Source organism: Vulpes vulpes, chromosome 12 (genome assembly GCF_048418805.1).
Source record: "Vulpes vulpes isolate BD-2025 chromosome 12, VulVul3, whole genome shotgun sequence".
NCBI lineage: Eukaryota > Metazoa > Chordata > Mammalia > Carnivora > Canidae > Vulpes > Vulpes vulpes.
In genome coordinates, this window is record NC_132791.1 from 133,536,747 (window position 1) to 133,551,231 (window position 14,485).

At 53.8% G+C, this 14,485-nt stretch overlaps 1 protein-coding gene across 3 annotated transcripts; it reads right to left on the reverse strand.

Moving 5' to 3' along the window:
- Window positions 1-6,922: 6,922 nt before the first annotated feature.
- Window positions 6,923-10,286, reverse strand: LOC112924815 (asialoglycoprotein receptor 1-like). Of its 3 annotated transcripts, XM_072730119.1 has the most exons (10): window positions 9,897-10,105; window positions 9,601-9,690; window positions 8,856-8,913; window positions 8,496-8,612; window positions 8,296-8,391; window positions 8,144-8,215; window positions 7,954-8,040; window positions 7,701-7,852; window positions 7,494-7,600; window positions 6,923-7,343 (listed from the first exon to the last, which is right to left on the reverse strand). In XM_072730119.1, exons 2-10 carry the CDS (start codon window positions 9,658-9,660, stop codon window positions 7,169-7,171), a joined length of 924 nt encoding a protein of 307 aa, XP_072586220.1. In that variant the 5' UTR covers window positions 9,661-9,690; window positions 9,897-10,105; the 3' UTR covers window positions 6,923-7,168. The 3 variants fall into 3 exon arrangements, with proteins under 3 accessions (XP_072586220.1, XP_025861122.1, XP_072586219.1); XM_026005337.2 differs by lacking the exon at window positions 8,856-8,913 and having other exon boundaries at window positions 9,897-10,286; XM_072730118.1 differs by lacking the exon at window positions 9,897-10,105 and having other exon boundaries at window positions 9,601-9,636.
- Window positions 10,287-14,485: the final 4,199 nt, after the last annotated feature.

The following is a 14,485-nucleotide window of genomic DNA, read 5'->3' on the forward strand; positions in this document are numbered from 1 at the left end:
GGGGGCGGGGCAAGGATGGCTAACCCAGTTGAGAGCCTCGCTGGGGGAGCTAGAACTCCAGGTGATAGCGGAGCGCCTGTGCAGGAGCAGGTGCGTGCGGTGTGCACGCGCCTGTGCCGGGCTCCCGAGTTCTCCAGCCTCTGGCGCCTTGCCCCTCCCCGAGATGCTCTAACAAGCATGTAACCCCCCCCACAAAACCGCAGCCCTCCCCCCCACACACACACACACACACACACACACCCCCCCCCCCCCCCCCCGCCTGCTTCTGGGGCGAGATCCAACCCTAGCTCCTCCCTTTATTCCCGAAAACAGTTAGCTTGAGGCAGTGGAGAAGCAAGAAACAGTGCTGGAGAGGGGCCAGGGGATCCAGCGGGGATTTTTTTTTTTTTGACGGGAAAGTCTTTGAACATGGAAAAGATCCATGAAGGGGGAGAGGAGAGGTTGAACACACCAGAGAAAAGCAACAATCACTGCTGTGAATTAAGGAAATATATAGCACTCGTGGGCTTTTTTTTGTTGTTTTTTGGGGGTGTTGGGGGGTGTTGGGGGTTTTTTTGAGGGGGGGAGCTACATAGATGGGATTATATCGTATATATTGTGTTGCAGACTGAATTTTTAAAAAGAGTTTATTTATTTATTCATGAGAGACACAGGGAGAGAGGCAGAGACACAGGCAGAGGGAGAAGCAGGCTCCATGCTGGGAGTCCGATGAGGACTCAGTCCCAGGTCCAGCTTATTTCCTTTAAGACCTTAAAAGCATGATCCTCTCCTCTCCACTCCAACTATTATTACCCATTCGCACCATCCACTCAAGACCCCACATGCTAGGAGAGTGAAACCTGTGGGCCTGGGTAGGGCTGACGTCATGCCCACCCCCAGCTACACAGAGCAGGGCGGGCAGGGAGGGTGTGACCCCTCTGGCTACTTGTGCCCCAAGTTTGCACATAATGAAGGATTCCCTAAAACACAGATGACAAATATTTACTACAATATCATTTCTCTGTTGGATTGGGGGTTTTTTTGTTGTTGTTATTTTGTGGGAGTTCTTTATATTCTGGACATTAATCACTTGTTATAAATGTTGCAAATAGTGCATCCCAGTCCTCTGCTTGTTTCTAACTTTAGTGAGGTCAGCCTCTTTTTTCTTTTTCTTTTTTTAAAGATTTATTTGTTTATTAGTGGCTGAGCGTCTGCCCTGTGCTCAGGGTGTGATCCCAAGATCCTGGAATCAAGTTCCACATCGGGCTCCCCGCAGGAAGCCTGCTTCTCCCTCTGCCTGTGCTCTGCCTCTGTGTGTGTGTGTGTCTCTCATGAATAAATAGATAAAATCTTTTAAAAAATAAAAATAAAAAATAAACATTTTTGCACCTCTCTTTAAAAAAAGATTTATTTACTTATTAGAGAGACAGAGAGAGCAGGAGTGGAGGGCAAGGGCAGAGGGAGAGAATCTCAAGGAGACTCCTCGCTGAGCTCAGCGGCTAAAGGGGACTGGATCTCACCACCTTGAGATCATGACCTGAGCGGAAACCAAGAGTTCATGGCTCAACTGACTGAGCCACTCAAGCACCCCGTCCCTCTTTTTTTTTTTTTTTTTGAGATTTTGTTTATTTTTAAGATATCTCTACATCCAATGTGAGGCTCCAACTCCCAACCCCGAGATCAAGAATCCCATGTTCCACCCACTGAGCCAGCCAGGCACCCCCAAAATGGTCCCTCTCCTATGTAGAAGCAAAATCTGATTTCCCCAGACTACACTTGTAACAAATCTATTATGTCCTATTTTTCAGTTGAGCCCTATCTTTAGGCCCGGCTGTTTTTGATTCCGCTCTAGTGAACAAAGTATGTACAAAAGTTGAGAGACTCATATGATGAACACCCACAAACCTCTCTCAGTCAGATTGGGTTCAAGGTCCTCTGAGAAGAACATTTCACAAGTGACTCTGCGTGGCCCCCACTGCATCACAATGGGAGATGCCTAATGTCTGCAAATCAAATATATATATATACACATATACATATATATACATATACATATATATACATATATATATATTCCACATTTTCCAATATTGGAAATTTTTCCAATATTTTTTATTCTCATTACTCACTCTGGATCCACCACCAGACGTAGCCTGGAAGGTCAGGGTCCTGGCCCCCGTGGGCTGCATCTCATCTCTCCCCATGAAGGATCCTAACTGCACGGAGCCTGTGGGGCACCTGTACACTTCTCCTTCTGGACCAGATGTGAGGCTGGAGTGTCCCATCCTCTGCTGAGCCAGGCTCTCAGCTCTTGCCACCTCGTGTAGATGTTTCCCTTCACCCTGGTGGCACCTGCTCTTCTCCAACCAGCGAACCCTGGAATGGGTTTTGACCTGCGCTGGAAAATGCACAGATCCTTGAAAATCATCTAGTACTGTGGCAGGTGTAGGCTGTTGCTTTTGATCTATGTGATTGTGTTCTAGAATATATCCTTTTTGCTTTTTCTCCTTCAGGGACTATATCAGGGCTCCCCGCATTGCTGTGTGTACACGTAGTTGCTGTTGGTTTGCTTTTTCCGTGAAATATGCTTCCGTTATGTTTTTCCAGCTTTATTGAGGTATGATCAACAGATAAAAATTATCTATATTTCAGGGGTACAGTGTGTTTTTGGTGTGCGGTGTGATGATTTTATCACATATGCATCGGGAAATGATTCCCACCAGCGAGCTAAGTAACATATTCGTCACCTCACAGTTACCATTTGTGTGGTAAGAACACTTGAGATCTCTACCATCTTAGCAAATTTCGAGCAAGCAGCACAGCATTATTAAGTACAATCACCATGCTGTACAGTAGAGACTCAGACCCCATCTTATAGTAAAACTTTGTATCCTTTGGGTGAGCCTGGGCAGCTCAGCGGGTTAAGCATCTGCTTTTGGCTCAGGCCCTGATCACAGGGTCTAGGGATCCATTCCCTGCTCCCCAGGGAGGCTGCTTCTCCCTCTCCCTCTGCCCCTCCTTCTGCTTGCACTCTCTCTCTCTCTCTCTCTCTCTCTCTCTCTCTCTCTCTCTCAAATAATTACAATCTTTAAAAGTAAATAAATAAACCTTTGTGCCCTTCGCCTGGCATCTCCCCATTCCCCACCCCACCCCCAGCCCCTGGTAACCACCCTTCCACTCTCTGGTGCTCTTAGCTTGACTTTTTTTTCAAAACACAACAGTATTGGGATGCTGGGAGGCTCAGGGGTTGAGTGGCTGCCTTTGGCTCAGGGTGTGACCCCCAGGTCCTGGGATCAAGTCCCCCATTGGGCTCCCCGCGGGGAGGCTGCTTTCCCTCTGCCTATGTCTCTGCCTCTCTCTGTGTGTCTCCCATGAATAAATAAATAAAATCTTTAAACACACACAACAGTATTTGTCCTTCTCTGGCTGATTCCACGGAACATAATGCCCTCCCCGCGCATCACGTTCTCGCAAATGGCAGGAGCGCCTTCTTTTTTGCAGCTCAATCCTATTCCGTGGATTGTGTCCTCCGCATTCTCTTTCCCGGTTCCTTGGCCTACAGACCCTTCCGTTGTTTGCTGAGAACGCTGTTGCGGTGAATGTGGGGGGTGATTACGCTTCTTTCAGATACATACCTAGAAGCGGATTGGTAGGTCTGGGGTGCGTGTTGAGGACCCCCACACCTCCGTGGTGTGTGCCCACTGGCTGCCCCACAGTCACTGTTTCCAAGTCCGGGGTGGGGTGGGGGCAATATCGCCGCAGGCGCACATCCCACATCGCGCTTTGGGTGAGCACCGAGGTCATTTCCAGCTTCTGTTACCCATGGGCCCCACCGTGCACGTCTTCACCGGGTCCAGCGGACCAGCCGACCAACGAGAGGACCTTTGGTATGTTTACCCAGAAGCAGACTTGCAGGGATGGGGCCAGATACACATTCCTAATTCCACTAAATACCTTGGAGAAGGGCTCTGGCGATGGGTGCTCCCGGGAGGAGGGAGGAGTGTGTGAGCTCTTCTCCCCATACCCACACCTTGCCAGCCCTTGACTTCATCTCTGATTCTTGTCAACCAGATGGCTGCTTGACAGTTTTCATCACATTACATCAGACTCTCTGCAGACTACCTCTCTCTACCCTTTGCTACTGCTAATGTAGGTTTCCTCCCCCCCCCCCCACCGCGGCCTCAGACTCCTGTGTCTTCTGTTTGTCCCTCCACCTCTACCATATACCCTGTTCCTCATCGTTGTTCTTTGGCCTGCGTCACCGAGCTGTATGGCTGCATCATCCCTTTCCATTCCAGTGGCAGCAGATGATCAGAGGGAGGAAGAGGAGGGAAGTGAGGATGTTAGCTCCTCCAGCTTCTCCCCCACCAACCAGCAGTGAGCTAGCTGCCTCCAGCCACCCGGAGTTATAACAGACGGACAGACACAAGTCCTGTTGGGGTTCGGGGCTCTTCTCTCTTCTCAGGTTCCTGGAGGTGCCAACAACTCCTCACTGCTGGGATCCCTAGGGCCCTGCCCTCTTTCTTGTGGCTTCCCTAACCCTGCTCATCCCTTCCTAAAATCATTCCTGTATTAAAATATCCTCTGGGAGCCCCTGGCTGGCCCAGTGGTAGAGCGTGCAACTATTGATCTTAGAGTTCTGGGTTCAAACCCCACATTGGGTGTAGAGATTAGAGATCACTTAAAAATAAAATCTTTTGGGGCACCTGGGTGGCTTAGTGGCTGAGCGACTACTTTTGGCTCAGGGTGTGACACCCCCCCCCACTCCGCTGGGTCCTGGGATCACAGGCTCTGCGCAGGGAGCCTGCTTCTCCCTCTGCCTGTGTCTCTGCCTCTCTCTCTGTCTCTCAGGAATAAATAAATAAAATATTTTAAAAATAAAAATAAAAATAAATAAATAAATAAATAAATAAAATATTTTACAAAAAAATCCTCCAATTACCCATTTCACATATGCTGTTTCTTGCTGGGTTACCTGATACATTGTCACTGAGCTGAAATGTTTCATTTTCATGCAATCAATTTCACCAAAATTGTTTTGGCTTTTTGCTATTTGCTTTAGAGGTCTTATGGATGAAGTCCTTCTGTACCCCTCTATAACGAGATTATCCTTCCTTCTTTTTTTTTTTTTTTCCTATTACTTCTGTACTGTACTTTTACATTTTCTATTTAGGCCTTGAATCTATCCAGCGTCCAATTTTGTATGTGATGTTAGGTATGATGCGGGAAACAAAGGCAGAAGAGAAGTGATTAAATTTCCGTGCTCCTTACAGCCCACTGACCAGTCCTTGAATCAGGCAGGGGGCCTTCCTCCAGGGGCTCAGCGGCCTCCATGCCCACCCGTCACTCAGGGCAAAAGGCAACCTTAGCCCCACCCCCAGGACCCTGTGAATCTGCTTTATTTTTTTATTTTTATTTTTTGTGAGTCTGCTTTAACACAGAACAATTCCTTTAGAACCTTCCTTCCTCTCAACCCCCCAAGATCATGCCCCAGGCATCTGACCCACGGATGTACATCTGAAGGGTCTCATGTCTCAGGTTTTATTAGCCGGTAATAAATGGCCTTTCCCGACAATAGCTGGTCCCCTCAGGGTCCCGGGAACCTTGCTTCCAAATTCCCCAGAGACTCAGGCTCTCCCTGACCCCCTCCCGACTTGAAAGTCTATAACGGGCCCTCCTTGTGACCCCGTGCAGCCCTTCCTGCCCACGGGTCCTGTCCCCAGTCTTTCATCAAACCATCTTTTTGGAGGCATCTGGGTGGCTCAGTGGTTGACCATCTGCCTTTGGCTCAGAGCGTGATCCCGGGGTCCCAGGATCGAGTCCCACATCGGGCTCCCCACAGGGAGCCTGCTTCTCCCTCTGCCTGTGTCTCTGCCTCTCTCTGTGTCTCTCAGGAACAAATAAAATTTCTAAAAATTAAAATTAAAATGTCCCATTGTACTCAAATAAAATACATACCCTGTGGTTGATGATTATTTTAATAAACCCCTGCCTTCTCTTCTGAAGGATTTTATTCTTTTTCCAGTTCTTTGAGCCAAAACTTAGCTCATTTCAATTTAGCCGTGTTTTTTTAGCAAACGGGATTAAGTCCATGTACTTTTCCTCCTGAGAACTGCTTTAGACAGTCCCACAACCTCAGTATGGAGTGCTCTCCTAGCTCATTTCTGAATTACCGGTCTCATTTTTATTTTCTGTTGTATCCAAAGTAATCCAGAAAGATGGTGAGATGTTTATATGCTGATGGATCTTTTTGTCTCTACTTTTGTGTTCATTCAGTATTTGTTGATGCTCCCATAAGTGCCTGCAAAGTCTTAATCTGTTCCTGTGTTCCTCCTGGGTTGTGGATTCTATTCATTTGGGGACTTCTTTTCCACCTTCTGGTTTTCTGGCTTTCTTCTCAGGTTTGGTGGTTCTCGGTGGTGGGCTCATCCTCCAAATTCATTGTATATGTTGCCTGCCTGTGGACACTGCCTCTGTCCACTGTAATGCATGTGACAGGCACCAATGAGTTTCATGCAAAGTTTTCTTTTTTTAAGATTTTATCTATTTATTCACAAGAGACACAGAGAGAGACAGAGACACAGGCAGAGGAACAAGCAGGCTCCTTGCAGGGAGCCCCATGCAGGACTAGATCCCAGGACCCCAGGGTCACGCCCTGAGCAGAAGGCAGATGCTCAACTGCTGAGCCCCCCAGGTGCCCTCATGCTAAGCTTTAGAAGTCCTGGACACCTGGGGTGATTCTGGTCCTAGGGGGATTGCACAGGTGCACTGGTCCTCAGTCCCAGGACACCTTTACAGGGGAGACCCAGAACAGGAGCCCTAACTCCCACACCTGTAAGTACCAAAGCCCCCTCATTCCTCTCCAGGCCACACCGCCTGCCCCCAGGCTTCCTTCCCACCCGCCCACTCCTGATTCCTAACGCAAAATAACCAGACAACAATGGCACGTTCGAATATTTCTGGGTTTTTTACTCTAAAAAAACGTGGACCATCACCTGCAAACCGTGGCAGGTGATATTGGATTCCATCTCCCCACCCCTCCAAACGTGAGTCTGCGAATCACAGAAGTCGTCCTGTCCCCTTCCCTTAAAATCCTGGATCAGCAATCCCAGAGGAGGTGGAGGAGGCCGCCCTCCCCGGGACGGGGGCGGGGGGATCACGGGGCAGGGGGAGGCACTGTGGAAATAAATTAGGGGAGAGGAGGCCCATAGGTGGCGGGGTCGCGCGCCGCCTCGCACACCCAGCGGTAGGGCCTCTGGCACACGTCGTCGTTCCAGCGGCCGTCGTCCGTGAAGTGCGCGCAGTCCTCGCCGCCCCCGAGCCCGTGCCCGTACCAGTCGTCTGGCTGCTCGGGCCTCCAGTTCCTGCGGATACCAGTGGATGTGCGCCTCCAGCCCGGCCAAGCCTCCCCCGCCCCCTGGCGCCCCGGGTGGGGATGGGGGTGGGGTGGGAGTGGGGACCCGTGCGGCTGCGACGTGCACCGCCGGCGGGGGGCGGGGGCGGCGCACACTCACTTGAAGCCGGTCTCGTAGTCCGTCCCGTCCACCCACTTCCAGGGCCCACTCTGGTCCGTGAGGCCCATCCAGGTGTTCACGGGCCCCATGTGGTGCTGGATGAACTTCTGGGGAGAGGGGATGGGTGGTGGGCACCCCCCGGAGCAGTCAGCACCCCAGCACCGCCAGGCCCCCCTTACCTGCCTCCCCGAGCCCTGGGGCGCTCACCTGCTCCTCCCTGGAGTTGACGACCACCAGGTGCGCACTCTCCAGCTGGCAGTACTTGTCGGCCTCGGGCCAGGACTTCCCAGAGCGGGAGAACCAGTAGCAGCTGCCCTCGTACTCCAGCCAGTTGACGGGGCAGCAGGTCAGCGTGGAGCCTGGGGGGCAAGGGGGGAGCGGAGAGGCTGAGGCGCCTCCCGTGGGCAGGTGGGCGCCAGGGTGGGCGCCAGGGTGGGCGCCCGGGGCCTCCCCTCCTCACCGTTGCCATGGAGCGCCACAATCTGACAGCTCAGGCTTCGCAGGTCCGACACGAACTGCTTCACGTGCAGCAGCAGGTCCGAGTGATCTGGGGGCGCCCAAGGCAGGGGATCGGGGACCAGCCACAGCCACAGCCAGGCCCTCGCTTTGGCCTGAGGGACCCCACCGCCCCTGCACACACCCCCTCTGACCTTCACTCAGATCCTTCTGCTGCTTCTCCAGCTGAGACTCCAGGGATTTCATCTTTCTGCCCACATTTCCTCCTGGGGAGACACTTGCTCAGTGCCCCCACATCCCTAGCGCCCCATGCACCCCCACAGCCCCAGCCCCAAGCCCCCCTCACCCTGGCTGCTCAGAGCCTTGACTTCGACCTCGGTGCTTGCCGTGAAGTTGCTGAAAGTTTCCCTCAGAGCCTGCAGCTCCCCCCACAGCTTGGAGTCTGGACGGGAAAGAGTTGCAGAGAGCAAAACGAGGGGGCTGCGGGGGCCATCGCAGCAGCCAGCCCTCCCACCTTGCCACCGCAGGCCCCCCCAGGGCACTCACTCTGGGATCCGATGACGCAGACGACCACCAGCAGCAGGACACTGAGGCCCAGGGACAGCAGGAGGAGGCAGGGTCCAGAGCAGAGCCTCCTCAGGAGTGGCTGGGGGGCGGGTGGCACTGCAAGAAGCCCGGGTATGAGGATCCCTGGGACACACGGGCGGCTCTGGGGCCCCGGCGGGAGCGGGGGGAGTGGCGGGGGTGGGGGGGGGGGAGAGCGGGCTAAGGCTCCCCCTCCTGGCCCAGGAGGAACCACAGAGATGAGGAAGGCTGGGGTAGGAGACCCTGAGGGGCAGGGCAGCTGTCGGTGGGCGCCCAGCGGGACCGCCCCGGCCCACCCAGGCCCTGGGCTGTTGCTGACACCTAGCGGCCACGCTGTGTCACCGGAGCTGCTGGACCTCCCCGGAGCTGAGGGCTGAGCCTGGGTGGGAGTGGGGGTGGTTGGGGTCACTCCCCCCACCAAAAGGCGGGAAAGAGGAAGAGGTTCCTTTCTCCCCCACCCCACGAATTCCCCTCCTCTGGCTGGGTGCTGGGAGAGAAGATGGAGTAGCTGGAGACCATCAAGGTGCTCCCACCTGGGGAGGCCTCCCCTGCAGCCCGCCCCCCCCCAGCCCATCCCTCAGGACCCTCCTGCTCAGCCCCAACAGCACCCCCGCAGGTGGGAGAGAGAAGGGGGGCTTGTTTCTGTTGGATGAAGGCCTCCTCCTTCTTGGATACTTGGTGCCTCGGCCTCCTCACAGAAGTCTGACCCCTTGACCCCCTGCACTAATGCTCACACACACTCACTCACATCAGGTGTTAGAGGAAAGGAGGGGGACCTCACCTCTCTGAGTCACTCCTGGGCCCCTGGACCCTCACCCTCCCCAAGCTCTGAGCAGTGGGTGACACGGCAGGGTCAGGAGGCACTTAGTGTCCCAGGACGCCTGCCCCAGAGAAAGGGACTCGGGCCCACAACCCACGGAGGGCACCTCCCCGAAGAGGGGCGGCTCAGACCATCCTCTTGTGCGCAGGGCAGACCAGGGACCTGGCGGTCACAGAAGGAAGCAGGGGCTGAGGCAAGGGGGCAGTCCCATCACGCTCACCTTTCAGAGATGGAAGGAACCCTTACCTTGTCTGAGGTGATGGTCATTGTCCTCATTGTCCAGATGCTGAAGATCCTGATAGTCATTTGTCATGGTAGGGCTGGCTGGACCCGGGCCTAGGTCAAGGTTGGGGTTAGGGCTGGGACTGAACAGAGCCAGGGTGGGAGGTCCAGTCGGTCTCTAAGTGACCACTGGCTACAGGAAGACTTCCTTTCTCCTGTTCCCTGTTCGCTCCCAGGCTTGACATCCAAACTTTGTCCTCTGAAGTACTCCTGCCTGGCCCCCAGCCCAACCCGGCCCCTGCCTCTGCTTCCCCTTTTACTTGCTGATGGTCTTGAGGTCAGTTCCTGGATGCCTCAGTGCTGTGCAGATCGTAGCCTAAAAAGGAGGCTGAAGCCTGGAGACTTGGGGTGCTCCGATAGCCCTGGAGGATGGGAGGGGAGGGTGCAGGGCCCATACGAAGGCCCTGAGCGCTGCGCAGCTGCGTGTCTGTGTGTCCGTGTGTCTCAACACTCAGAACCTGGCATCCCCAGGGCCTGGGACTTTGGACAGTAAATAGAGGTGAAAAGGGATTTGGGACTCAGGGGATGTGTGTGGGGTAGGAGTGGGGGATGGGTCGCCATTGCTTCCCCCCCACCAGGGGGACTCTCCTGGTTTGGCCCCCTCCCCCTTGCCCCCCTGCTGGTCACCTCACTCATCACTGGTATGGGGAGCCAGGCCAGGAGGGGCCCCGGGGTGCACACTGCTGTTTCCTCCTGCCCCTCCCTCCTTTCACTTCCTGCCATCAAATTTCCCAGAATTGTTGGTGTTTCCAAATATCCCTGCCCAGGATCAGGGGGCCCTGTGCTCTGCTCTTGCCCAACCCCGGCTCTGACCCTGGCATCTGAGCCTGGGCCCCTTCCTGCAGAGGCTCTGCAGCCAGGCTCTCTGGCTTGGGGCTTGCTGGCTTCACTCCCCCAGGGGGCAAAGTCCTCCAAGCAGCCTGGGGTGGTTGGGGGAGAGACAGGAAAGCAGGTCTTTCCCACCCAAGCCGGGACTGGTGCCAGCAGGCTCCCATCGGCTCCCGCTGTGTGTCTGGACTTGTCATCCATGAACTCCAGAGGCCGGATGAGGAAACCGGCCCCCCAGGCAAGACGTTCCCCAGGGTTATAACAGGCAAGGAAGCAGCAGAGAGAGGACTGGACTGTAATCCTCCTGGCCCCAGGACCAGAACAAAGAACCACACCCAGAACCAGGGATCCCATACCACCACCATGGCGGGGCCCTGGGGTCCCCAAGATGCTGACGCACAGACCCTCACAGTCCCACGGGGGATTCTGGCAGGAGTGTATGCATTCAAATCCTGCCAAGTTAGAAATCAGGCAATCCTAAAGATGTTCACTCATCCCAAATGCCAAGTCATGCAAACCCTACGTTACAGTAATTTATTTCAATGACAGAACTAGACTTCATCATGAGAGTTCTATATGTCATGAGACCTTCTGGAACGCAGTCCTTGCATGACATGTGAAAAGCCCGGGCGCACCCCCATCATCTGTGTCCTGAAAAGCCCCCTGTTGTGTGTATGCACTGGGACTGCGGCCAGTCCTTTTGGGGACTTTTGGACTGTTGGTTTAGCATTCCCTTATATCATCACTCACAATCTGGTTTATTCGGGCAAATAAACCTGTGCTGCTTTGGGCCCAATAGTGGTTTACTCTTGCAGACACAGTGACTTGGGAGGCGGCACAAGAAGGCTTCTGGGGAACAGAAATGTGCACATCTTGATCCGGATGCCAGTTGCATGGACATGCTCCAAACTGCAGAAAGCCACACGCTCAGGATTTCTGCGTTCCTCCGTTTGCATGTTATATACTGAAATATGATGTTTCTGAAATCTGTTTTCTTATCCATAACTGCGTTCCCCAAACCCACTGGTTAGGGAGCAGGAAGCGGAGCCATGCTGAAAAATGCTCTCCAAAGCCAGTAGCTTTAGAATGGGAGCCCTCGGTGATAAAACAATGTGAAGAAAGCCAGACGAACCACATGATACACTGACCAATCGGGGCACTAACTTACAAGCAAGCCTCTTGCAAAATACCAAAGACAGTCCTAAGAAATGAAAAAGTAGCCAAAAAGGAAACTATGCCCCAATGATGGTGTGTTTATGCTGAGAACTCACCCACCTCTTACACTTATTCCTTTGATAATGTGTATCTTAGGGCGCCTGACCGGTAGAGTGTAAGACTTGATCTCAGCATCGTGGGTTCAAGCCCCTGTTGGGCATGGAGCCTACTTTCATATATATATATATATATCTTAAATTATGCAAGGTCTTCAGGGGACATAGGGCCTCACCTGTTTATTCTCTACTGCTGAGTAACTAAGTACCACAAAGTTAGTGGCTTAAAACAACACCTATTTATTAGCTCGCAGCTCTGTGGGCCAGAAGGCCAACTGCTCAGATCTCACAAAGTTGAGGTCAAGGCGTAGGCAGGACTGTCTTCGTTAATGGAGGCGAAGAAGAAAAAGAACGTGCTTCTAGTATATTCACATTGCTGATAGAACCTAGTTTCTTGTGGTTGTAGGACTGAGGTCCCTCTTTTCCTTGCTGGCTGTCAGCCAGGAGCTGCCCTCATCCTTGTCATGTGTGGCCTGTCCACCTTCAAAGTCAGCAATAGCACATGGACTCTTTCTCCAGTTTCAAATCTGACTCCCTCTGTGCTTTTAAAGGGGCCCACGTGGTTAGATTAGATCCACTTGGAAAATCTTTTCTTAAGGTCATCTGTGCACACATGATATATGGTCATATATAAGGTCAACTCTATAGGGGCATCTGGGTGGCTCAGTGGTGGAGCATCTGCCTTTGGCTAAGGTTGTGATCTCAGGGTCCTGGGATCGAGTCCCGCATTGGGCTCCCCGAGGGAGCCTGCTTCTCCCTCTGCCTGTGTCTCTGCCTCTCTCCCTGGGTCTCTCATGAATAAATAAATACAATCTTTAAAAAGAAAAACTTTGAAAAAAAAAAAAAAGAAAAAGAAAAACTTTGGGCAGCCCTGGTGACCCAGTGGTTTAGCGCCACCTTCAGCCTAGGGCGTGATCCTGGAAACCCAGGATCGAGTCCCACATCGAGCTCCCTTCATGAGCCTGCTTCTCCCTCTGCCTGTGTCTCTGCCTCTCTCTGTCTCTGTCTCTGTCTCTGTGTCTCTCATGAATAAATAAAAAAAATCTTAAAAAGAAAAAAAGTAAACATCTTAAAAAAAAAAAGAAAGAAAAACTTTGACAGAGGCTGCAGAACTCACTTCAGGGACGCTCACTGGTGAGTCCAGGCTGGCAGTCAGCAGGAGGCCACAGCTCCTCACCAAGCGGGCCTCCCCTGGGGGCTGCTTGAGGTCCTGACAACCTGGCGGCCACTCCCCGCAGAGCAAGGGATTCAGGAGCCCAAGGCAGAGCCACGGTTTCTCCCCTCAGAGTTAACTCTCCATCATTTCCACAATATCCTCAAGGTTACACAGGTCAACCCCACCCAGTGCGGGAGGGCACCACACAGGGTGTAAATACAGGGAGGTGAGAATAATTGGGGGCCATCCTGAGGGCTGGCTACATGTCTAGAATTCATCAGTGGGTGAATATGCCCTGGGGGACACACGGAGGCTCAAGAACACTTTACAGTCTGGCTATAGACTCTGAGACCCACAAAGAGTTGCTGGCAAAGCAGGTCTGTGAGCTCAATAGGAGCCTGGCCTCGGGGTGGGTGGTGGGTCCAAGATGGGCTGCCAGGACGCAGGGCGCTGGGTCCCAGTGAGGATCTGTGAGGCTGGAGGCCGGAGAGGGAAGCCACGTGGGCAGAACTCTAGCAGAGGGTGGGATTGGACCTCGTGGCTGCTGCATATGCATGATGGAGAGAATCGTGGGGGGTGGGCGGGACATCGGTGCAGGTAAGCAGGCCAGAAGGTGGCCAGAGATGGCTCTGGAGTCCACGGAGATGCCTGAGCTGGAGACACTCACCAGAGTGCAGAGTGTGGCCCAGGTGTGACCCTGCAATGAACCCCCCTCCCCCCCAGTGACAGTCACAGTGGAAAGGAAGTAGATGGGACAGGGTCCCTGCCAATGGAGGAAGCCGAAGAGAGATCGCCGGCGCTGCCAGTCATCCAAGCCAAGGAGTGGGGCTGACCTTTGGGCCAGCCCTGGGGACTCCAAGGGCCAGGGTTAAGACCTCCAAGGGGAGATGGGGAAGGGCCTCCCATTGGGGTGAGCCAGGAGAAGGAAGGGTTTCTGGGCAGGTGGTGAGCAGAGAACAGAGAGCATGCAGGTGCTGGGAAGGAAGGGCGCTGAGGGCAGGGGCACTGGGCAGCACAGTTCTGGGTGCTGAGCTCCCTTGGGTTCCCCCACTCCCTCTCAGAGGGCTTTCAAACTCAAGCTTGGGATTGACCTCACCTGGCCCTTCGTCGGAAGGGGCACTGCATGCCAGCCCAGAGTCACCGCCAAGGTCAGGAGAGAGAGTGAGGGAAAAGTGCTTAGCGCCGGGCCTGGGACACACTAGGTTCTCAACACCTGCTGGCTCTTCGGGTACTGTTCTCATCACCAGCAGCACAGCTGAGAGTGCAGTAAGCCTCCCCACCCTGGAGCCTGCGAATGTGGGGAAGGGGGAAGGCTGGGGTCAGGACAGCAGAGCACCTGTCTCCCCATCTCCCAGAGGGGGGTTAGGAACTCCCCTGGGGCAGAACTGGGGACCTGGTGTGTTGGCTAAGACAGCCCCTCCCTTCCCATGCAGAAGACCTGGGTGCTGAGCCCCCTCGGGTTCGCCCACCCCCTCTCAGAGGGCTTTCAAGCTTGAGCTTGGGACGGGCCTGCCTGGCTTGCGCCCTTGCCACCACCCCAGGGTCCAGACAGCCCATCGCACCCTCAGGCTGCAAAGTCAGACACCCAAGAAGC

Bases quoted from the DNA above. Each gene is read 5' to 3' on its own strand.
- LOC112924815 (XM_072730119.1), bottom strand. From the start codon at position 9,660: ATGACTATCAGGATCTTCAGCATCTGGACAATGAGGACAATGACCATC. The intron at 8,613-8,855 runs GTGTCAGCAACA...GGCTTCTTGCAG, and splicing joins TGACACAGCGTGGCCGCTAG to TGCCACCCGCCCCCCAGCCA. The intron at 8,216-8,295 runs GTGAGGGGGGCT...GTGTCTCCCCAG, and splicing joins CAAGGCTCTGAGCAGCCAGG to GAGGAAATGTGGGCAGAAAG.